General features: G+C 37.6%; 5 protein-coding genes across 7 annotated transcripts; 1 reads left to right on the forward strand and 4 right to left on the reverse strand.

Moving 5' to 3' along the window:
* Positions 1–399: 399 nt before the first annotated feature.
* On the reverse strand, positions 400–3,710 carry LOC103958270 (serine carboxypeptidase-like 45). The gene is given in 11 exon segments (XM_009370522.3): positions 400–741; positions 826–943; positions 1,023–1,115; positions 1,237–1,361; positions 1,562–1,843; positions 1,918–1,994; positions 2,131–2,223; positions 2,806–2,901; positions 3,041–3,142; positions 3,345–3,435; positions 3,437–3,710. Coding segments are annotated over 11 exon segments (1,500 nt in total). The 5' UTR covers position 3,710; the 3' UTR covers positions 400–591.
* Positions 3,711–7,828: 4,118 nt separating this feature from the next.
* Positions 7,829–12,498, reverse strand: LOC103958268 (coiled-coil domain-containing protein SCD2). The gene is given in 18 exon segments (XM_009370517.3): positions 7,829–8,176; positions 8,356–8,482; positions 8,633–8,673; positions 9,062–9,103; positions 9,334–9,403; positions 9,522–9,640; positions 9,754–9,870; positions 10,138–10,198; positions 10,279–10,389; positions 10,467–10,541; positions 10,678–10,705; positions 10,784–10,833; positions 11,013–11,075; positions 11,220–11,261; positions 11,415–11,496; positions 11,594–11,671; positions 11,673–11,767; positions 12,119–12,498. Coding segments are annotated over 18 exon segments (1,701 nt in total). The 5' UTR covers positions 12,488–12,498; the 3' UTR covers positions 7,829–8,045.
* Positions 12,499–13,966: 1,468 nt separating this feature from the next.
* LOC103958267 (acyl carrier protein 1, chloroplastic) lies at positions 13,967–15,464 on the reverse strand. The gene is made up of 4 exons (XM_009370516.2): positions 15,309–15,464; positions 14,733–14,831; positions 14,446–14,568; positions 13,967–14,245 (listed from the first exon to the last, which is right to left on the reverse strand). The coding sequence occupies exons 1-4, from the start codon at positions 15,378–15,380 to the stop codon at positions 14,114–14,116; spliced, it is 426 nt and encodes a 141-aa protein (XP_009368791.2). The 5' UTR covers positions 15,381–15,464; the 3' UTR covers positions 13,967–14,113.
* Positions 15,465–16,947: 1,483 nt separating this feature from the next.
* Positions 16,948–19,532, forward strand: LOC103958264 (mitochondrial phosphate carrier protein 3, mitochondrial-like). Its single transcript, XM_009370513.3, has 6 exons — positions 16,948–17,449; positions 18,101–18,462; positions 18,549–18,592; positions 18,690–18,904; positions 18,997–19,121; positions 19,224–19,532. Exons 1-6 carry the CDS (start codon positions 17,162–17,164, stop codon positions 19,288–19,290), a joined length of 1,101 nt encoding a protein of 366 aa, XP_009368788.2. The 5' UTR covers positions 16,948–17,161; the 3' UTR covers positions 19,291–19,532.
* Positions 19,533–19,632: 100 nt separating this feature from the next.
* On the reverse strand, positions 19,633–22,900 carry LOC103958265 (poly(A) polymerase I). Of its 3 annotated transcripts, none has more exons than XM_009370514.3 (14): positions 22,687–22,900; positions 22,487–22,580; positions 22,263–22,373; positions 22,033–22,130; positions 21,862–21,945; positions 21,547–21,680; positions 21,383–21,455; positions 21,245–21,290; positions 21,034–21,143; positions 20,831–20,938; positions 20,694–20,753; positions 20,513–20,574; positions 20,031–20,343; positions 19,633–19,910 (listed from the first exon to the last, which is right to left on the reverse strand). In XM_009370514.3, exons 1-14 carry the CDS (start codon positions 22,762–22,764, stop codon positions 19,695–19,697), a joined length of 1,587 nt encoding a protein of 528 aa, XP_009368789.2. In that variant the 5' UTR covers positions 22,765–22,900; the 3' UTR covers positions 19,633–19,694. The 3 variants fall into 3 exon arrangements, with proteins under 3 accessions (XP_009368789.2, XP_048445682.1, XP_048445684.1); XM_048589725.1 differs by having other exon boundaries at positions 22,469–22,580; XM_048589727.1 differs by lacking the exon at positions 19,633–19,910 and having other exon boundaries at positions 20,187–20,357; positions 22,469–22,580.

Consider the following 22,900-nt stretch of genomic DNA (forward strand, 5'->3'; position numbering starts at 1 on the left):
TGGGGAAATTGCCTTAACAAAACTTAAGTTGTGTTTTTTTAGTATGCTGTGATTTTCACTCCTCTTAACAAAACTTATGTTGTGATTTTCACGCTCAGTAATCTTTTTCATCACTTCTCGCTATGTTATTTTATACTAATTTTTATTTGATTTATTCAATTTTAAGGGAAAAGGCAAGGAGAAAGGGATTGTGAATAATCACTTACCCAAAGTTTCCATCGAACCCTTGATATTGGCTCAAGTCAAGGTCAAAAAATTTGCAATCCAAACAGTCAATATTAAAGGGCAACCCTGGCTGCTCACTTTGCGAGGGTCGGGCGAAACGTTTATCATACACAGCCTTATCTTTGCTTTGTAAAAATGTTGTTTTTACGACTCAAACTCATGATCTTTTGGTCACAAAGGAACAAACTTTCTGTTGCATCAAAACTCGTCCTCCCAAACAGTCAATATTACATTTACAAAATCCACCAAACAAACACAAAATCTCCCTCTTTTCTTTTTGCAATTTTATTTATTTATTTTTAGAACCTTTCTTCTTGCAATTGAAAGATCTCTTCAAACTCGAACACCATGGACCAAACAGTTGTATCAGAAAACTTCAGGCAGAGGCCTGCCTTCCAGAAATGACTTAAATAGCCTCAGTGATCTCTCAGGCTGCGAGAATGGAGCTTCATGAGAGGCACCTCTGATGGTGGCAAATGACAGAATGTTTCCATAAACTTGCGTCCACCCACCAACCTGGACGGAACAAGAAGAAATCGCATAAAACCCGATTTTCCTTACTCATTTTTCATTACAAATAAATTCCTAGAATATATATACCTGCTTTCCCTCGAACCAAACTCGATAAGGGACAGTGGTGTTCAATTCTAACTCCCTTGCCAATCTAGAGACCAATCTTCGGCTTCCCGTTAATGGAATTACAGAATCCTGATCTCCACTGAATTTAGAAAATTTATGAGTTTGTTTTATAGCAGCAAGAAGTATCCATATAGCAGGTGAAACTGAAATTTAGTTACCTGTACACCAAGACTTGGATGCCTTGCTTCACAAGCGATCCAACTAATGAGATTGTAGGTACTTCCAGGTTGAGCATTTGGTACTCCAAAATGCTATAGGATCAATATATGCAGCAAAAGTATGAAATTTCTATTAGTAGCTGCTTAAATTGTATTTGTACAGAATTACTACATCAGCTTTTTCTTTAATCTCAACTAAAAAGAATTTAATTACCTGCTGCAAACATCCCATCTGCGCACGCCAACAAGCCGCGCATGGAGAGCCTTTTGCACATCTTTCCGGTTCAAATAATTCACAGTTTTGTCTTCAACACACACATCTATCCTCTCAGTCATTTGCTGCAGCCACATAATGTGAAGAAGCACATGCGTAATGAGAAAAAAAATTCAGAAAAAATGGAAATGATCTCCGTGCACTCCTTTTTTCTGTCTACGCACTCCTATTTATTTATGTTCTTTGAATATCGCTTGATTTATTAGGAATGTGCAGACGGAGAAAAAGGGTGTAACAAAACGTTAAGGAGGAGAATTAGGCTTACATTGGGGCTTATAAACTTGGATTGTGAAAGCACAGATGAAATACAGACATCTAGGGTTACATCATACTTGTCCACAAATTGACTTGTTTCCTTGGTCACTTGGCTCATAACCCTTGAGCAAACAGGTGAGACCGAGTGTCTGTAGTACTCGCTCACATAGCGCGAATAGTTACAGACAGAAGTGAACATGTTGTATGTTGAATCGGATATCAGCCCGTGAGACCAAAGGAACTCAGCCTGCGAATTCAAGTCCGTGGCAAATTCTAGAACAGGATTTCCCAGCTGCAAGACCTCATGAAGTTATTGAACTTTCTGAGTGGCAAGTGTTAATTTCAGTAAAAGTACTTTCTACTCACAGCAATTCCTTTTAGATTGAACTTCTCCTTTCTGTTGATTTCAACAATGAGCTTCGCAAGTTGAGGGATGTAGTGACCTGGAATTAATAATAAGCAACCAAAAAAAAAAAAAAAACAATAAGAAAAAGAAAAAGAAAAAGCAAAAGGATGAAGCAGAAATGCCAAAATGCTCTTTCCAAACGACTCTCGGAAACGGATAAATTTTTAGAGTACCTGCGTAACTCTCTCCTGCTAGAAATAAATCCATGTGCCTGTATTGGGGGAACTTGTTGAACCAGCGTTGCAAGAATACAAGATTGTCCGTGGCTTGAGAAGTCAAATGCAGAAACAGCATTCACAAATACCGTAAGTTCTAAATTATGAATTAGGAACAAAGAAACATAAGAAAGGAAAAAGGTGAAAAGAGCTGTTAATACTAGAGTTTTGAGCTCTTGGGGGCAAAATCTCGGGTTTAACTGTTGTATATCTCTTATCACGAGATTTGATATATTCCGATTATGCGGTAGAATCTCTTATTCGGGGGAGTCGAAAGCAAAAGTAACAGTGATGAAGATCCTCTTTGTGGGGATATCTTGGGGCTCCTCACATCGTAGCCGATCATCGTAGATATCAGTTTTCATTAGATACTATTTGTATTTAATTTTAAATAAAAAATTCAAAATAATTTCTAACCGTACAATATACGATGAACGTATATGATGCAAGGATTCTTAGGATTCCCACAATTTGAATCCGATATTTCAGCCAAGAATTACGGTTGAACATGTCACTTCTTGAAAAGCCAAAGCAACTTCAATGCAGTCCACTTGGAAAACCATAAGTTTCAAAAGGAGAAAAGTAGAAAGCAAGAAAGAAGCAAAAAGGATGAACAGAACATGGATAATGTACCTGTTGCCTCATCATCCACTGCCATATAGGAGGAGTTGGATTTAGAATAAGAGAATCCCACTCCAACTGGTGTCTCTACATACAACATATTTGCCTCTGCATTATATCAAATGCCAAAATTATGAATGTACTAATTTCCAAATCATGCAGCTACTTACATATGCTCATCTTTTTTTATATACAAGCGATATTGAGGAAGGGAGAATCGAACACGGAAACTAAAACCGGTGAATACCTCTATTCCAGCTGTACTCATTTCTAACCAAGACCTCACCATCTGGTCTAAAAGGTCCATTCTCAGAGAATGCTCCTACTCCAAGAGAAGAACAACCAGGTCCTACATGAAAACAAAAATAACACATTAATGAAGGAACCACATTGCAAATGTTGTTAGGCCAATTGGTCAGAGCAGTGCGTCCGCTCTTTTCATTCAAGTTCGAATCCCACCCATAAATTAGAAAAAAAATGAAGGAACCACGTTGTCCAAAGTTTAATTTACATTGAAGCAAGTAATAAAGGGGAGTAATTAGGTTACTGACCTCCGTTCAACCAGAGGACCAAAGGCTTTGAAGCTGGATTGATTTCTGCTTCAGCAAAGTAGTAAAAGAGAGCTTTATGGTTGTGATCGTCCTACAGTAATGTAACCAGAAAACTGTTGGAATCCGACATGGGGTTGTCCAGGAAGGCTGGTTATCTTGTGATCAGGATGGTGGTGAGAAGAGGACTCAACAACCTCCATGGAAGAGTAGGTCTGAAGTACAAGTGCCGCAGCCATTGCCATGGCCTTCCATGTATGAGAAGAAAACATGGTTACAGAAGTGGAGAGAGAGAGAGAGAGAGAGAGAGAGAGAGAGGAGTTGAATGTTGCTCGGTGGAGGCCTGGGGTTGAGAGTGGGGGGACCATATAGATGGAGAGAAACTTACCTAAACCATTGTAGACTTTGTAGTTGTACTTTAAAGTCAAAAAAAGTATTGTCAAAGTTTTGATTTTGTCTCGATAATGTCCATGTGATTAACCTACAATAATGCTAGTATAACGGTATCTCAAATCAACATGCATTTTAATTTTTTTATGCAGTAATGTGTGATTGATTTGAAATACAGTTACTGTGACCTCTGTAAGAAAATTCTTTTCATATAAATGTCATATCTTGTTTATTATTTTGTCCGACAAAACGTTATTCTAAATTACTCTATGTCATATCTTGTTTATTATTTTGTCTGACAAAACGTTATTCTAAATTACTCTAATCTAGAGAGTATGATCGAAACTCAAATGTAAGAGGACTGACATGCTGTCCCAGCCAACTGTCGTGCCATAATGCCATACCTTGTTTTATATTATGATTACAGTCCTAGCTTTTTGATTGCAGGCCTGAAATGGTGATGAAAGCGATGTGTGAGAGACGCAATGACTGGAGTGTAGGGAGTGAATCTGGTCTGTACCTGTTTGGTCTTTTGAAAGCCGAAGCTTTGTTGTTTCTGTAACAGTTTTGAGCATGATCCATGGAACGTGGCTTTACAGTGGACTATACTTTCCATCAAAGAAAAATGCAGGTCAGGTCTACAAAGACACCATCAGAGCTTCACAAACAACAAGTAATTTTGCTTCTAAATTCTAATGGGACCTGACTGACCTGCCTACTCCTGTAAAACTCAATTGTTGAAAGAAGACGACACACATTGCAGTGCGTGCCATTTCTAAACAAATGATTCTGCAGGTCATCCAATGACCACTGAGCCCTCAAGTCACGGATTTGAAAGGTGGTACTAGTTAAATGAAAGTGTAACTTTGTTTGAGAAAAAAATGATTAATTTATACACTTTTTTTGTTAATTGTTTACGCACCTTTTTTTATTTATGGTTATCAGAGGGAGTAAATGCGAAGTCTACATTTTGGTGAAAAGTGATGGAGTTTAAAAGTATTTGTAGGTCAAAAACTAAGTCTATGGTGCAAGTTAGTTAGAATGAGGGTCTAAAATGAGATAGGAGTGATGATTGGAGATTGTGAAGTACTAAAGAGTGAACGCTTATGTTATCATGGATCTATCTTTCAAAAGGATAGAGAATTAGATGAAGATCTCAACCATAGAATATAAGTTTGATGGATGAAGTGAAATAATACATTGGGTGTGTCGTGCCACTATTGTATGCCACTAAAATTTAAGGAAAAATATGCATAGGACAACAATAAGGCCAATAACAACGCTTTATGGCACAAAATGTTGGGCGGTCAAGCATCAACACGTGCAAAAAATGAGTGTAGCAGAGGATGAGAATGCTTTGTTGGATATGTGGGCACACAAGAAATGACATGATTAAGAAAGAAGATATTTGAGGTAAAGTGGGAGTGGCTGCAATCGAAAATAATGAAAGAAAATTGGTTAATGTGGTTTGAACATGTGAACCGAAGACCTATAGATGTTTCTATTATAAAATCCAATTATGAGACAGAGGCTTAGGGAAAAAGGGTAGAGGAAGACCTAGGAAAACTTTGAAAAAGACTTTACATAAAGAATCAACGAGTCAAGCAAATAGAATCAACAAGTAATGTTAAACATGACCGAAATAATTAAAATTTCAATTTCAATAACTGAAAAAAATGCCTTTCGGTATTTAGTTAATATCGCTAGCATTTGATTCGTATTTCTTCAATATTTGATTGAAATACTATCAGTATTTGACTTTGGTTAATTTAACAGTTGAGGTTGTAAATCGATCATTTTAAGCTTCTCATTTGATTTTAAATAAAAAATTAGACAAGATTAACTCTCTAGTGGAAGTCACATGATGCAAGTGGTCACCCTCGATTTTGAAGGAGAGGATCAACACTTTAGGGTGACATTCCCTTGTTTTATCAAGATAAAAAAGTTACAACATGAACTCGAATATACAACCAATTGCATTCTCTCTTTCTAATAAAACATCTAGCATCTATAATTTTTTTAAGATGTCTTCCGATAAAGTGAAGACTAAATGAAGTAACTACAACTGAAGAAATAACGGGATGATTGTCCTCAATGTGCATCTTAACCTAGATATGAGGTTTAAGCATAAGATAAAATCTTCATGATGAAGTCACATTCACATACCATACTTTGGTTATGGCGGAAATAATATGGTCCCAATTTTATATATATTCCATGAACATGGCTGGTCTTCTTCATCATTGCTTCAACGCCTTTTCTCTGATTTTTAAGGACATAATTTTGGCATCTAACAAGCGCTCAACATTATTAATTAGCTCCTAGGTTAATGATTCTTTTCAATATAGAAGAGATTTCAGGTTTAAATTTCCGCTACCTTGTCGAGGAAAATAAAAATAAATTGTCAAAGGTAATTGTATCCTTTCATAAGAATTAATGTTTAAATTTCTTTGATATGTTTTGATTTGTTCCATGGTTCCATTGTTTTAAGCCTGCGTAGAATGGAAAGAGAAATAAAAAAGGGTATTGTTATCTACATATTTATTTTTACTTTTCACACATCTCTTTCAATTTTTGGTTGTCTGATCAAATGAATTGAAGAAGATCAATGATTAAAAATTAACAAGGGTGTTTCGGAGGTAAAAATAGGTGTGTGAATAGCTTATTAAAAAAAAAAAAAAAAAAGAGGAATATAAAAAACGGGAAGTGGTTAGATTCTCTCCCGTCCAAATTTTCTATCCTCTTATCTCATCCTCTCCTCTCCTCTCACACTTTTCTCTTTGTCTCTCTATAAAAAAATTAACACAAAATGTTAATGTGGCTTCACTATAAGAACTGAATTCAAGCTTTCCTCAGACCCTTCTCATCAAGGGACTCCTTAATTGTAAACGTTTAAATCAAAAGGAATTAAAGGAGAGAGATAATGAGAGATGAGAGAATCTGAATTCGAATCCGTGGCTAGGAGCATCACAGTTGGAAAATGTGTACATTAGAGTTTATTTTTATAAAGTCTTGACTGTCTTGGCATGAAAGCAAAGTTTTCACCTTTTTTCTTCATTTGTTTTATTTTTTTATATACATATATTCCCCCCTTTTGGTGGAATTTTAATAGTGGAGAAAAGACAATCAACTTTTCTATATTTAAATAGCTTCCAAAAGAAGGATATAATATTTCTTTTGTTTAAAAAATGGAAATATTATTGAGTTCCTTCTTTTAAGGTAATGTGGTAAGTGCCGGTTGACTTGAACTTGTAGAGAAGCTTAGTTTAATTTGGACTTTGCTTCTATTTGTCTACCTAGAAGTGTCAAAAGGCCACTCTCTCAAAAATCAGATTTTTCACAGATTCTTTATCATCTTATATTTTTTGCACAACGTTTGATAATGTTAGCACGAGAATTAATGTTAAGCTGTGAGGCGACAGAGAATTCACGGTTCCTACTTTGAAAAAGTCTTCTTAGCATTTTTCTTGTCTACCATATAAAACATAATCCTCAATTTAGGGGTGCTGTGAAGCAGCTTTAGCTTTGAGAGGAGTTGCTTATGTTGTTTTGCGTTTGGCGATTGACTTTTCCCCTTCTTTTTAGGAAGCTTCTGCTATCTATTGAGAGGAGTTTAGTGTTTCGGACCGCTCAGTGCTAACACAAATTTAACATCGTTCAACTTGTTTTGGGTCTCTGGACCAGTAACTTACCGACCCAAACACAACACTAGTGCTCCAAGCATCTAGGATTACAACTTTGAGGTGTCGCAATGTAAGTGTGCAATTTCTTTTGGCATTTTGTCGATCACTTGGTGGGCTACCGTTGTCTACAAGCCATAATGCACACATGTCAACTACCGACTCTTGTTGAGTGCCCCTGGCAAGTGCTGTCGAGACCCTGTTACCTAGTCTTGTCTACTCGTCTTGGGCGTAGTTGCTGAGTAAGCATTTCGTCCAACAGTTGTACACAAAAGGAACTCGTACTAGCCATTTGAAGAGTCCCCGAAAGATCTTGACAGGCATGTTTCATTGGCCGAAACAATTGCAAATCTCATTCCGTATAAAGACGAGAGGAGAAATGACTCGCTACTGATTCGCAAACCCTCGCAATGGGAAAAAAAAAATGTGAACTTGATTACATAAAAAAATTGAGTGATATATGTACTACAATCCCAACTCAGTTTAATTATACAGGAACTCCAGTGTGTGAGAGAGAGAGAGAGAGAGAGAGAGAGAGAGAGAGATGCTAGCAGTTTGGACTAACACTTCATGTGAAAAATAGTATAAAAAGAAAAAAGAAATGATATAAGAAACCATCTGAAGGCAGCATCTATCATGAAGAGGTGTCAAAATCTGCTGCAGCAGATTTGTAAGCCGAGACGGGCTGATCGATTTCCTTACGAGATGCTTCCCAAAGTTGCTGTTCTATCCCCAGCTTCCGCAGCTCATATAAACCCCGCTCCGCTGCCACAAGCACTTATACGTTCATTTACAGCAACAACATTCGATAGAAATTATAAATTCCAAACGAAAACAAGTCTTCCAATCTATTTCTATTTCTCCGTTTAGTAGGCATCAATTTACCGAATCACCGATTAATAAGAATCTAGGCACTGTTGATATTTCATCATTATGAAGCTTACCATCCACAGCATCGTGGCAAGTTGGCGTCTGCACACTACGGCTTATCCATAACTGAAGCCTATCATCTGCAATATCATCTTCCACGCCGTGTTCTTTAGCTCTTCTCCAAAAGTAAGTCAGCCAAGCCTGTGATGTCAATAGAGTATTCAATGCAAACAAATGTCGACTGACATAATTTGGTATCTTGTTTCTGGTTTTAATACAAATAGTAGATATCATAGCAGAAGGGAAGAATATATGGGCATTTCGTATATTCAAGGGGGCAAACTAACTAACCACTTTGAAAGAAATGTCTTCAATCTCATCGTCACTAAGATCTGCAAGGAAAAAAAACAGAATAGTGATAAGATTACCACTTTTCATCAGTTTAAATCTACCCATAAACTTGATGTGTAAATACTATATAACTGTGATTCTATCACATGACTCGAAGCAGGTAGTTTTGAACTACTTGCTTGGTTTTGAATATCCACCAAAACGCAACGTGTGATCACTTTTCTTTACATTTTATTTTTAGTAAAAAAATGTGCATTTAATTTTGGGTAAGTTACAAGAAAAGTCGTCCCGGAAGATGGGAGGCTTTGGGAAATAGTAATAAAATTATTTTCTAGTATGATTAATATATGTGTGCTGAGATTCCTTAATTTCGGCATATATATGTGATACAAAGATACATTGTGCAATAGATCAAAATATCTCTCTTACCAAATGCCTCCATGAACTTGGGGGCGCCAGGTGATTTCGAATCTGAAATTCAAAAGAAAAGTAAGGTAAGCATTGTTTTCAGAATCTTTCTGCTCCGGTCCTTAACCTTGGACAACTCTAGGATAGCCAGCATGAAATTGATAGCAAGAATAAAATGTTGCGACGCACAGCATTTGAACCATCAAGCACATGGATGTAACTATCAAAATAGTTTACCAAAACACCATAACCAGGCAAATTCTAGAATAACATGAAACAATAAAGAAAAATACCTAAAATGGACTGCCGAACAGAATTAGGACGTCTATGTTGGGCCAATGCAATTACAACAGCATCCTCAACCTAAAAGAAATGTACTACAGCAATTAGAAGTTGAAAATTGGATAATAATAAAAATATAAAGTATATTTTGTTTTAAAGAAGAATAAAAAGATTCACAAGTCAAAGATTAGGAATCGACCTTTAGAGAAGATAATTCCCTCATACCCATTTCCACTGAAAGCATACTCTCAATATTTCCTTCGCTGGTGAGGTCGGTTAAATCCCGAGCCAGCTTACTTCTATCTGGATCATCACCACCTGGTAGACATCATACAATATAAAAGTTTAATTGAGTGCATCAAATGAAAAACCAAATTAGATAAAGAGATAACATAATCGTTTTCTTTGATATAAGGAACAACTAAACTAACTTTTGCGCCAAGGTTCCTCCTTTGCCTTTTGTCCAGCAGAAATGACAACTTCAAATGGAAGAGGAGCTAACGACGACCAATGCTCATGCTTTGACACTGCTATATCTGCACATATGCCTTAAGCACAAAAGAAAAAAATAAAGCAAAATCTAACTAATTATAAATCTACAACTTGATTCATTCAAATCCATATTCACATATACACATATATAAACACACTTCACCATACACTTTCTTGACGTTATGACTAAAATGGAATACACAATGTTGAAATTGACCAAAATCTCCAAATCAAGTGAAACATTCCTCAGCAAGCTGAGATGTCAAATTTAGGCATGCAATTTATATCCTCATTCAAGGAGAAGATGGTAGAAAATAGAATACCATGTTGCACCGCTAAACCCCAGTAACGAGCAAGCCAACATCTCTTCAAAACAACTTCCTCCTAAAAGATACATACAAAAATAAACTTAAAAGAGTATGAACAGCTAAAAATAAATCTCACACGAGTATCAGTAGACAAACCATCTCTTCCTGTGTTAAAATCATTCTTTGCGTCTTTGTACGAAGACTCTTTGCTTCAGATTCTGCTTCTCGGAGCTGTTCGGCTGCTGCTGCTGCCCCATCTTTTAAATTCTGATTATAACAACATAAAAAACTCAAGAAGCTATCACATAAATCAGAAACACTTGATTAAGATCTAAAGAATATACCTCAATTTCTGATCGAAGAGTTGCAATTTCCTCCTCTTTCCCATCCTTGTTTTGCTTGGCAGCGAGAAGAGCAGCCTGAACAATCAATAAGTTTTAGTTTAAAGACAGCCACTGACTATGTCATTTTAACAGAACAAGTTTCAACCTATACTAGTAGTATCCTTATTAAATGCTATATCTATGCCACATCTAATTTACCCTCCCAACTTACCTCTCTTGAACGCAAAGCTGCTTCCTTCCTGCAGATGAATCATTTAAATAATCACAACCAGGATATCAAATAAAGGCAGAACAGACGCAAAACAGCTCAACGTTACCTGCTCAACAATTTGGCTTCCATGCTTACACCTTCCCCCAGATTAGCAACCTGTGAATGAATTGACCATAAAAATGGCTGAATCAGCACCGCTACCTTCTTTGTAGTAAACTTACGCTAATATTGTTAAAACTATAAAGGAACATATAACATGATAAAAAGAAACATAACGGCAACATCTCCTGATTTACAAGCCATACAGTTACATCAATATGAATAAAAGGTTTGACCTGTTTCTCAAGCTCCTTAGCTCTGGCCTCTGCTTGCGCATGTTTTTTTTCAGCAAGGCGAAGCTGTAATGCATGTTTAGGCATAAATTTCACACATCGAATATAACCGAGTCATGCTCCGTGCGTGCATGGTTATGAATGTATGTCTGTATTAGAATGTAAAGTATTTGCATATACGTGTGTGTACTAAAATGTAGAAGAGCACACCTTCTGAAGTATAATCTCGTTATCTTCTTGTAGCATATCAAGCTGCAATTACAGCACATGTTAGTTTCAAGACTACTGCTGAAAAAATGACAGTTACAGCTCCACAAATAACAATCTTAAAAGTGGAGCAATAATGCGTATCCTTAAATACAGGTAAAGGTTATCAGCGCCCGTTAAGGGATGAAAATGACATACTTCATCACGAAGCGCAGAAGCTTCACGCTCATCTCCTGGGGCCTTTGCTTTGAACTGTCCAATATCTGGTGTAAACCTGTCCCTGTAACAAATTAAATATATCAGCTACACATACTTCCTAAATTTCGATAATATCAACTAGCTACTATAATGCAAGTGAGAAATAGATACGAACTTGCCTTTTATCTCTATTCCTATTAGAAGGAGGATCAATTGGAGGTATGGTTACTGGAGTTCTAAGCGATGGTTTGCTCGGTGGTGGCACCTACTGCCGCTGAACGAACTGACATAGAGGGCCTCCCCGTTGATGAGGAGCGAACCGATGTTGTATGCTCTACAAAGTTCCGACCTAACTAATTAAAATACCAGAATCCAATCAGCCATAAGATCACCACATTCAAATCCTCTTACAAGTTTACCAATCGAACGTTAACTAAAAGTCAAATAATTAAATTAACACTAATTAAGAACAAGCCAATGGTAAGAACTCTAGCAGAAAAAATAATTAAAGTTTAATTAGACTCGAATTTAAATAAATCTCTATGAAACTAAGCTCCAACTCAATCTAAACACAACGAAGTAAGCAAAATTCAGGTCTTAAAACGATATCAACGAAATTAAACAAAAAAATTAATTAAAAAAATCCAATTCCACATGATTCAAAATTTCAAATCACGTAATTATCAGCGTAGATTTTGAATTACCGCAGGCGAGGGAGATCTATTAGGCCGAGCCACCGCAATCGCCGGAAGAGGCTTTGCGCCGTTAGTAAAACCATTTCCGGAGAAAGAAGACGGTGCATGAGGCGGCTGAGCGAATCGGAAACCGAGATCGTCGTCGTCGTCGTCGTCGTCATCGCCGGTGGACTGAGAAGCCATGACCTGAGCTAGCCGTTGAGCGGCGGCTTTAGCGGCGAAGTTTTGATTTCGCTTGATGGTGGAGATTCCGGTGGCCGACGGATTGAGCCGGGACTGAGGATGCGCTGGCGACATCGCCGGAGAAGAGCCTGTGCTGCTCGAGCCTCCGCTCCACTGCCGCGAGTACACCGGACTCGCTTGTCTCCTCCGATCCATCTATATGTGTACGTATGTGTGTTTATATATATGTATGTATTGCTGTGAAATGAAAGCTGATATTTTCCCGAGAAAATTTTCTCGGGAAAATCTAAGGAAAATCGGGAGGTGGACTGAGAGAGACTAGAGAAATAGGGGAAGGTGTTTTTCCCCTTGAGTTCGGGGGTTAGAGACAAGTCGTGTGGGGTTGAAACTTGCAATGCGCATGCTGAGCAAACAAACGGTGGCGTTTTGGCTTTTGATTGACGTTGATGCACGTTTCGCGGGAGAGGATGAGTGGAAGCGGGCGGTGACGTGTCAAATGAGAAGGCGTGGACCCGATGCTTTTGGTGGCAGCCGATGCCAGATGTTTCGGGTATTGATGCATTTCGTCGGCAGTTTCGGACACGTAGACTTTTTGCTGCGGAACAACTGAATCCGGATCCTCTTTGTAAGAATTTCGAAAATTTATGAAGGGTATTCGTTCATCGTAAATTATACGGTTAATTTTTATTAGATATTATTTATGTTCAATTTTAAATAATAAAATTTAAAATAATTTCTGACCGTACGATATGATAATAAACACGAATTCTCGAATTCTCACAAAAGAATTTGGAAAGGATCCTTATTCGAACTGACTAACGTTGGGACGAGAAGAGGTCTATGAAACATTGACGTTTTGTGAGGAGAAAGCTTTGGACAATGAGTTGTTAAGACTAATTAATAAAAAATTATTCATCTCTAACTATTCTTAATCATGTCAACTCCCTAATGTGATCATACTTGTTTAATGATTAAACGTGTTTGGTTTCTCAATGCCAAGCGATTGAGTAGAAGTTACTTAGAGATCAATGGGAGTAAGATGTCATGTACATAAATAGTAAGATGTCATGGCATTATAAACAAATAACATGTCATTTGTTTTTTTAAGTGCGTTAATGGTTAGAAATGTTAAGATAATATACGCGCAAATGTAAACCTCTCTCGTCAAAGTTGCTTGTGTTTCACTATAACATGAAAAAGTGGGAACCAATTGAGCTCCACTAGATGCATGTTTAGGTGTATGAAAATAATTGTGAACCGTTAATTAAAAAATATTACAATATTAGTTTTACTTGAATTGTATTTAATACAATACATCACTGCGTGTTAAACTTGACGAATTAAGCTCGATTAGCTACATATCTTGGTGTATAAAAGCAATCGGGAAACTGTTGATTGGAAAATCTTTGCAATATTAACTTTGCTTTTATCAATGAACCACAAAAATCCAACACAATGATTTTATTTAGGCACATTATTATAGCATTTTAAACCAATAACGCGAGAAAATTAAAACACAAGACATCATTGTATTCACTTATAATGTCACGTCGACGTGCCGAGAAGTGTTAAATCCTTTTTCTAACTATGACACTGCCGGAATTATGATGAGCTCTATTTGTTCACATACATTAACAAGGACAAATAGCATGCATTTTTGCAGCAACAAACTTGTAGAGAAAAACTAGGCAACTTCACCAAACCAAATCAAAGTCATCCAAATCCAGAACTAGCAAACCAACCTCACCAAATCAAATAAGAAAAAGTCGCAGCTCATAACCAATAAGCTTAACATAATTAAACTCAATTAATTTGAATAAATTAAGCAGCTGATTTCTTCTCAATGAGCTTCTCTATCAAATCAGCTGCTTCTTGGACCGTGCTTATGTTCTCAGAGCTCTCCTCTTCAACGCTAATGTCAAACTCTTCCTCCAAATTCATCACTATCTCCACCTGTATCCAAATTACTTCTTCGTCAACCTAATCGATAGCAAATAATCCGAGATAGTTTTGAAATTTTATAAATAAAGTATCAATATGTTGGCGACATTCTCGAGACTTGACATAGTAATAGTGCTATTTGAGAACATTGCTACATTATATATGCACATAAAACTAAATTTGATAAATTTGGATAAGAAAATTAGACATACGGTGTCAAGAGAGTCGGCACCAAGTAATGCAAACTTGGAGTCAGGGGAAACCTCTGACTCCGGAGGCAAAGCCAATTGCTTCCTCACAATCTCCACTACCTTTTGCACCGTCTCCGGTTTGGCCTGTCCATTTATGTGGTTCAATATAACTTGTTAATCTCAAATTTACAAATCAACTGTCTTATAACCGATTATAAATAGAGAAATAGACACAAGCTAATATACAAATAATAATAACTATGAATCTTTCAAGAGACACAATTAATTTTCGAGTTCGAAAAACTTACGGCGCAACAAATTTGGAGACGAGAGATCCTCAAAGAAGAGAAGCCACTATTGGCCCATCCATTAGAAACCAACTTTATACTTGAACTTGTTTTTGTTACCTGCATTATTTTCACCTTCAGCACATTTTATTGGTCTAAAAAACCATCAATTGGGCAATATTCAAGAAATTCAAAAAATAACGACCCCTAGTGGTTAACCTATAAGTAAGGTATGTGAACGCCTTTCACAGATAAGTAGATAGACTCGTGTGAGATGCACATGCAGAGAGTACACCTATCTTCAGTATCACTACTGAACGCAAGATTTTCTTCAAAACAGTACCTCAAATTTTCAAGAGATAACCCAATTGAACAACAAGAGAAATGTGACTTGAGCACACAAAATTTGGTATAGTAGTACTAAAAAACCAAATGAGACTAAATTAATGAAGACTTAATGACACGTGTTCCCGTTATTGTGGCATCTTGAGCAGTCCTAACATAGAAGTGGCATAGGACGTTGCAGTGAACGTGTTCTTTGAAGGTCTCTCTCAAAATTAACTGCAATAAAAGTGAATCTAAGGTAAATGTTAGTACCTGGCAGGTCTTGATTGGCTGGTTTTGAAAGGTTTGGAACCTGCAGAGAGAAGTTGCTGAAGCAGAAGCCATTGGAGCTCACAAAAGCGAAGCACAGAAACTTGGTTACTTGAAATAGAGATATGGTGAAAGTGAGCTAAATTATCCTATTGGAACAGAGCCCTATCTACTACTTACGTGGTAGATACTCGGACATCATGGTGGGTCCCCAAAAGCTAGGTACAAGTTGCCACATGGGACAAATTAACAACTAGGCATCCAGCACAAAAGTGACATGCTGTGTAAAGAGATTAATAAGAACGGAATGTCACATGTCATATGTAATTGGAGAGATATTTAAAAATTAAAAAAATTTCTTTCAAATTATATGATGAAATATGACGCATCTCGCAAAGATGAAATATGAAGTATATCGCCGTGTTCTGCGACTGAAACGGTGCTTGTGAAATGAAAAATTACATGTCGTATCACACAAAATGGGTTTACAGTGAAAATTAAAACTAACTCTACAGTAATTTGGATACAATTTGTCTTCAGTGTTGTTTAAATCGCTTTTATTTAATCATTTTAGTTTAATAACTATTGAAGCCAAAAGGACGACGACTTAATTACGTAGATTAAATTAGAACATAAGAGGACATGTGCGAGTGAGATGAGCTTTTGAAAAGTATATTAAAAACTTATGATTTCGAATGGCAACAATTACTAATTTAGATACACGACAATTGAATTACAGAAATTGAAGTGAAACGTCGTTTAAACTACAAGAGCTGCCTACATTCATAGGCCATTATATGATAGAGACTTATATGAATCAGAAACGACAAAATAATGATGCCTCAGATTTATCACATGTCACAATATTTTATTGTGTGTTTTAGGCTTTTCACATAGCTTAACATTACTGGTGTCCATAAATTTTTCTACTAAACTACGAAAATGATTCGCTTAACACGAGTAAATCACTAGTTTGATATTTCGCACTAATAATCTCTAATATTAGAAAGCCAGCATATATTATAATACTGACTACGAAGAGAACTACGATTGCAGTTACCAGTTCCGTAAAAATTGATATCTTGAAACTGGAAGGTAATTATTGCTTATTAAGGTATGGGCAGAAGATTCTTTAATATTTCTAGGTCTGAATATTCTTTTTAGCATCTTGTAGAAACGAAACTAGTTACACGTGGCTGCTCATCGAACAAAAATGATAATGTTATTGATACACTTATTTTTATTTTTGCATATTCTTATTAATTTTGGTCATTGTTTTTTTTGGAGTATCTTCAAAGAAGATGTTAAAAAATAAATATCAAATATTAATTTGATGGTTAACGTGGCAATGTCAGACTTTTTTTTTTTTTTCAACCGATATGTTTTTTGTTTGTTTTAAATAATATTTGTACGACCTATTTTATAAAAATATCAATTAAAATAAAGTTTCAGATATATAATTGGTGCATTAATAAGACATACATAATAAAATAATTAAAAATGATTTAACATCACTTTTTCGCATATGTTAAATTTGACATATGAAAACTCATATATTAATCCACATAGAATTGACATATCAGTTAAAACTTGCTCTTACTCCTAAATTTGATTACATAACATTTCACTTAAAATTGGACATCTTCTTTAAAAATGATGTTAATTTATCTCAAATATTTGAGTGCGACAAGGCTTTGAAAATTTGAATGATGATTGGTCCCTTCCGCAAATGGCCACTCCGCCCGGCCAAGATAATATAAAATTGCGCGCCACGCGCACATTTTTCGACGTGTATTTCCACCAACATTTTAACACTGTCTCTCCAATTTCCTCTCGTTTCTCAGACAGCTCAAAAAATGGCAGATCCACTCAGCAACTCTCGTCGCCACTCTCTCGTCCCAAGCTTCTTGTACTCTTCATCTTCTTCAATGACGACGAGTACTGATGCACTGCGGCCGTCGGTTTCATCGTCGTTGGTGGGGGCAGCGTTATTGTCGAAAAGAGTGGTGGTTCCGGCGCCCAAAGAGAAGGTGGAGATGTACTCGGCGGGGTTTTACGCCGCGTGTGGCGTAGGAGGGATGTTGAGCACCGGACTCACCCACTTGGCTGTCACCCCGATCGATCTCGTCAAGTGTAATATGCAGGTGATCAGCTTCTTCGCTATTATTTTTTCCCTTTTGGTTTCTGAAAATATGAGCAAGCGTCGAATTTTGTAGTGTTCATTTACGGATTCTAGGTGTTATTCAACACGAACACGGTTTTGGAATTCATGATTCTTGTAACCGATGTGGTTGTTGTTTAACAAGTTTGGAACCAAATAGTAAGCCAAGTATTTTGATCATGCGTCACGTAACTTGTGACTTCACAGTTGGTTACTGATTATGAATCACGAATAAACAAAGTTTTGAAACGCATTCAAATATAAATGTTACTTTGCAAATAGAAACGCTATTCAGACTCTCTCACATTCATCCCAATAATTAAGTAGTTAATGTTACTTTTAACATCACTTAGCATGATCAATTATACATTTACACATCAAGTGCCTCCATTATATCTTTGCAAAGAGAAACGCTATTCAGACTCTCTCAATACGTGCAAGCACTCGCACTTAACCTTGCTTTTGAAGGAGTCTGTTCTTAAGACAAAAACTACAAGCGTCAACAAGTCCCACTCAAATTTGTTTTATAGAGTCTGAATAGCGATCCTCTCAAACGGACATTGTGGCATTACTTATGTTGATTCTAAGCTTGCTAAAGTTACCACTGCCTCTAAACCCTAAAACCCTTCTTCAGATTGACCCAATCAAGTACAAGAGCATCACATCCGGATTCGGAGTTCTGCTCAAGGAGCAGGGCATTAGGGGTTTGTTCAAAGGTTGGGCACCAACCTGGGTTGGTTACAGTATTCAGGGAGCCGGCAAGTTCGGGCTCTACGAGTTCTTCAAGAAGTACTACAGCGACGTTGCCGGCCCTGAGTATGCAGCCAAGTACAAAACATTGATCTACCTTGCAGGTTCTGCATCAGCTGAAGTCATTGCCGATGTCGCCCTCTGTCCTATGGAAGCCGTCAAAGTTCGTGTCCAAACTCAGCCCGGTTTTGCCAGAGGCTTGACTGATGGCCTTCCGAAGTTCATCAAATCCGAAGGCGCTCTTGGGTACGTATGAATCGAAAACTGAAACACAATGTTGTGTGTTGAAAAGCTTTGGTATGATGAGGCTAAGGAGTTTCGTTATGTTGTAGGTTGTACAAAGGGATGGTTCCGCTCTGGGGACGTCAAGTTCCTTGTAAGTTGAAACCTTTCAGTCAACTTTTATTCTGCTTCCTAACTTCCTTCCCATGCATTTACTCATAAGGGCGTAAACATGATCCTGGTTTCTACAGATACTATGATGAAATTCGCGTCTTTCGAGACGATTATCGAGCTCATGTACAAGCATGCCATCCCAACACCTAAAGAGCAATGCAGCAAACCCTTGCAGCTGGGTGTGAGCTTTGCTAGCGGGTACATTGCTGGTGTGTTCTGTGCTGTTGTCTCGCACCCAGCTGACAACTTGGTCTCCTTCCTCAACAATGCCAAGGGAGCAACCGTTGGCGAAGTGAGTGTTCATATATTTCCGGCTTCCTCTGCGTTTACCAACACGTATTTAATAATTAGTTGTTTATTTTAATTGTGATTGATGTCTTGCAGGCTGTGAAGAAACTGGGAGTTTTAGGTCTTTTCACCCGAGGCCTTCCTCTGCGAATCGTCATGATCGGAACCCTCACCGGAGGCCAATGGGTTATCTATGACGCTTTCAAAGTTTTTGTAGGGCTGTAAGTTTCTGCTCCCTTCATTGTCTTTCGTTTTGTTCTTCCAAGGATGCTCTGTTTTTGGCCGTTGAAATGTGACGTGGTGCGTTCAATTGCTTTTCTCAGGCCGACTACTGGTGGTCCTGCTCCTGCTGCCTGCCGCCATCAAGGTTGCCAACGCTTGAATCCATAACGGATAGCTGACAACCCCAAAGTCTTTTTGGCTCTGAGAATTTGCATAAACTATTTCTTTCGAAGTGATGATTTGATTCAATTTCGGTCATTGATCCTGTATGTATACTTGTTCACTACGTTGTACTGCTCGATTTGATGGCAAGAGAAATTTCTGGGGTCAATTTTCCCATCAATGAACATGTAACATAGAATAAAAAGTTCCACTAAATTGAGGTAACATTCAAGTCTTCAATGATGCTATTTAATCGTCTACTGTCAGATGAATGAACTGCTAAGAGCTCGTATGAGAGTTGGTTTAACCGCCCTAACCTAGTCGTGTAGTTTAGGTGAGGGAACAAAGGGACAAAAAACGACTCCCATATCTTACTACTAAGATTTCGAAAATTTGTTCTCACAAGCAAGTCATGTTTGAGCATTATCAGGATTTAGACTAAGAGGATATATGGTATCGAACACAACTCTTGCGAAAATATGCCGAACTTCCGGCAGGGCTCCCTGAGCTAATGACTCATAATCAATCTTGCCGCCCTGCTTCGGGATGAATCCCCTCTCTGCGCCTGACGTTACGCAGCTAAAAATCCGGCAGACCCTCAAAGATAATCCCCACGGGATAAGTACCTGTGATTTGAGATCAAATCAAATAAGTAAGCCCTTTTGCAGTTTATCAGTAAATGAGACGAAGAATTGCTTGATCAGCATGCAACTTCATCGGGAAAAGAAATAAAAGGAAGTGCTTACCAGATCCGAATATGGTGCTTGTGGGTACGCTGCCATTGCCTGAGAGACTATTTGTTCATCAGTCATATTATTGAGGGCACGCTTAAGAGATGTTGTGAGATTCACAACTTCATCTCGCAATGCTCGATGGTTCAAATTCTGATTTTCTAATAACTCGTGAAAGCTAACATCGTGTACTTTAGTGACTCTCTTGGCTATGCTTACTGCTTCTAACATATCTCCACCATTGTGAATTGCAAGGCTAAGTGCAGCAATCACCAATGGATCCCGAGGTTGTTCGGATAGTGCATTGTGGAATGCTAAGATCGCAACCCTGGAAGTGTAAACCTGTGATGAGTCTTGGTCCAAAGTGTAATGAGCTAGCTTGAAAGAATATCCTAAAACCTCTACTATACAAGAGAACATGCAATTTTATCTTTCCAATTTCCTGCTATAAATGGCATAATGTAAACGAGCATTCATTTATTTCGAAAGGATCTTACCATAAGCTACTGTGGCATGGCTTGTCAGGCGAAAGAAGTTTGTCCAAGTTAGAAAAAAGGGACTGCATGTGGCAAGCCAAAGAATTAACAAGTCTTTCGCTGTTAAGGCAAAGCCTCTTAATATGTGAACTTATGAATAAGCATATAACAAGTAAGTGAATAGTTATGTAATGATGATTACCAAAAGCAGGTTGGTCCTTTTGTCACGTCTTCGAAAACCATGGCGAACAAAATATGCTGCCTGCAAGATGAAACTGTATTAGAACTAATTCTATGGTGTGGACAAGTAGAAAATTTATTCACTTATAAGACCCATACCTGGATAGGAAGAAGCAATTCTAGAAGTCCAAATTTCCATAACAACCTTAAAGAAGCTTCGGCAGAACCATACGCTAGCATGTAGTTCATTTCCATGAGGAGCCTTCCCTAAAGCATAAAGTTATGAGAAAGTAATTCAGGAACTCCAGAATATTAAGTGGAAAAAAAATAAAAATGATAAGGTCAAAGAGCTATTGAAATACCTTATCAAGCCTAAGAATTGAATAAGATAAACTTTTAACAGAATGAGCTGTGTCCTTGGAAATACGAAATCCTAAACGGGCAGCAATTCTTATTGCACGTAGAATGCGAGCTGCACAAAATGCAGAATCTGATTTTAGCATCTTCATAAACATGATAAACTGTTTGCCAATTGAGCACAGGTAACCTTGTATTGTGCACACATAAACTCACCACAATCCTCTTGAAAAGAAGTACTTGCAGGTTTCACGGTTTGGACCTAGGCCCAAAGAAGATGATGTGAGGACAATGTATTTGCCATCTAGGGTAAAGTAATTTAAGAAATCACAACTGCTAAGAGTACAAGCACACTTTAGCTTTTCTAATATCTTCAATGCCTCCCATGTAGTCGTACACTATCCTTGCATAAGGATCAAACATCAACCTGCAAAAGACAAAAAGGAAGACTATAAGAAATAAAAAGAAGGAAGAGTTTTAATTGCCAACTTTCAAGTAAAAAGGGTTTTATAAGCAACCCGTTAATGGTAAAGTCACGCTGTGAACAATTCATCCAACGCATATAATCATTGTCGTCACAGTGACTTGGTTTCCTGAAATCACGACTTAAGTTTCTGCCAGACTTACGTGCAGAGATGCTAAAACTTGAGACCTGATATGAGCGCAAACATTAACATGACATTAGAACAGTGTGCATATATGTGTTGTGCCTGTGTGCAAATGTACAAGGAACTTCGTGGTATTTGAGTTCGAAATGATAGCACTCCCAATGCATTAGGCTAATAGTTCATTATTAGTTGAAAAATTGCTTAGAATTACTCCATAAAACAAACCTCAATAACTGTATCACCAATGTGCACATGACATATGGGAAACCGCTTGCCAACTATTTCACACCAAGAAAATGTTCTTGTCACCTGAAAATACAGCAGATACAACAAGCTGGAAACAACTTATAATATCAACAACCAGATAACATTAAAGTAAAAATTTCAGAGCGAAACCTCCTTCAGTTCAGCAGAAGTTATTATGTCAAAGTCCTTTGGCGTACGGTTTAATATAAGATCCCTTACACAACCTCCTACAAGATACACATCATATCCTACAAGAGAAGACAAGCTAACACGGTTATTTACACAATTAAGAATAAAGCAACAACCATTTTAATAATACAAACCAAATTCAACCATAAATTCAAACTTGATCACCATCTAAACGCTACATTAACACGCACCCTTTCGTTTTAGCCCATTGAGAACCTTTCGAGTAGGCTTGTCGATCATTGAAGTAGTAATCCCAAGCTCTGTGGAATTCAACTTCTTCCATGCCGGCGCCTTAGCATCTTCTGCACCCCCAAAAAATCCGAAAGTAAAAGTTAAAAAAAAAACCATTCAAATGATCCATAATACAAAACCCAAATTACAGGCAAGAAAATTAAACCAAAAGGTCGAAACTTGCTTCTTCCATTGGCAGAATTACTGCTTTTATTGTCCTTAAACAGACCCTCCGGCTCATCAAGCGCTTCCATGGCCGCGACCAAGTTCACTTGCACCTGCAATTGATTGAAACGAGTGGCTCATAAAGCAACTCACACACACACACACACACACACACACACATATATATATTATATTTGACATATGCAGGGTTGAAATTACCTTGCTGATGCAGTGAAACGGAGGAGCACGGAGGCAGAAATGGGGTCGGCAGGCGATTCCGAAGCTCGAAATCACCATTATCGGAGTTGATTCATTCACCGAGTCGGGTTTTGGGAATTTGGATTGCAGAGCTTAAACCCACTTGTTAGGGTTTTAGAAAACAGGGGCAGAAGTGAGAGCAGAGTGGCTCCTCTCACTGGAAATGTTTTAGCCA

This window comes from the organism of the source record quoted next, unplaced genomic scaffold (genome assembly GCF_019419815.1).
Source record: "Pyrus x bretschneideri cultivar Hongxiangsu unplaced genomic scaffold, Pyrus_bretschneideri_v1 Contig3, whole genome shotgun sequence".
Classification (NCBI taxonomy): domain Eukaryota; kingdom Viridiplantae; phylum Streptophyta; class Magnoliopsida; order Rosales; family Rosaceae; genus Pyrus; species Pyrus x bretschneideri.

What these genes read in the sequence shown, in the direction of transcription:
- LOC103958267 (XM_009370516.2), bottom strand. Translation starts at nt 15,380, where the DNA reads ATGGCTTCTGCTTCAGCAACTTCTCTCTGCAGGTTCCAAACCTTTCAA. An exon ending in AGCCAATCAAGACCTGCCAG is followed by an intron (nt 14,832 to 15,308) that starts GTACTAACATTT and finishes AAAATAATGCAG; the next exon opens with GTAACAAAAACAAGTTCAAG. An exon ending in GTGCCGACTCTCTTGACACC is followed by an intron (nt 14,246 to 14,445) that starts GTATGTCTAATT and finishes ATTTGGATACAG; the next exon opens with GTGGAGATAGTGATGAATTT.
- LOC103958264 (XM_009370513.3), top strand. Translation starts at nt 17,162, where the DNA reads ATGGCAGATCCACTCAGCAACTCTCGTCGCCACTCTCTCGTCCCAAGC. An exon ending in TCGTCAAGTGTAATATGCAG is followed by an intron (nt 17,450 to 18,100) that starts GTGATCAGCTTC and finishes ACCCTTCTTCAG; the next exon opens with ATTGACCCAATCAAGTACAA. An exon ending in AGGGAGCAACCGTTGGCGAA is followed by an intron (nt 18,905 to 18,996) that starts GTGAGTGTTCAT and finishes GATGTCTTGCAG; the next exon opens with GCTGTGAAGAAACTGGGAGT.
- LOC103958265 (XM_048589725.1), bottom strand. Translation starts at nt 22,764, where the DNA reads ATGGTGATTTCGAGCTTCGGAATCGCCTGCCGACCCCATTTCTGCCTC. An exon ending in CAATTCTTAGGCTTGATAAG is followed by an intron (nt 20,939 to 21,033) that starts GTATTTCAATAG and finishes TTTATGCTTTAG; the next exon opens with GGAAGGCTCCTCATGGAAAT. An exon ending in AATTGCTTCTTCCTATCCAG is followed by an intron (nt 20,754 to 20,830) that starts GTATGGGTCTTA and finishes TTCATCTTGCAG; the next exon opens with GCAGCATATTTTGTTCGCCA.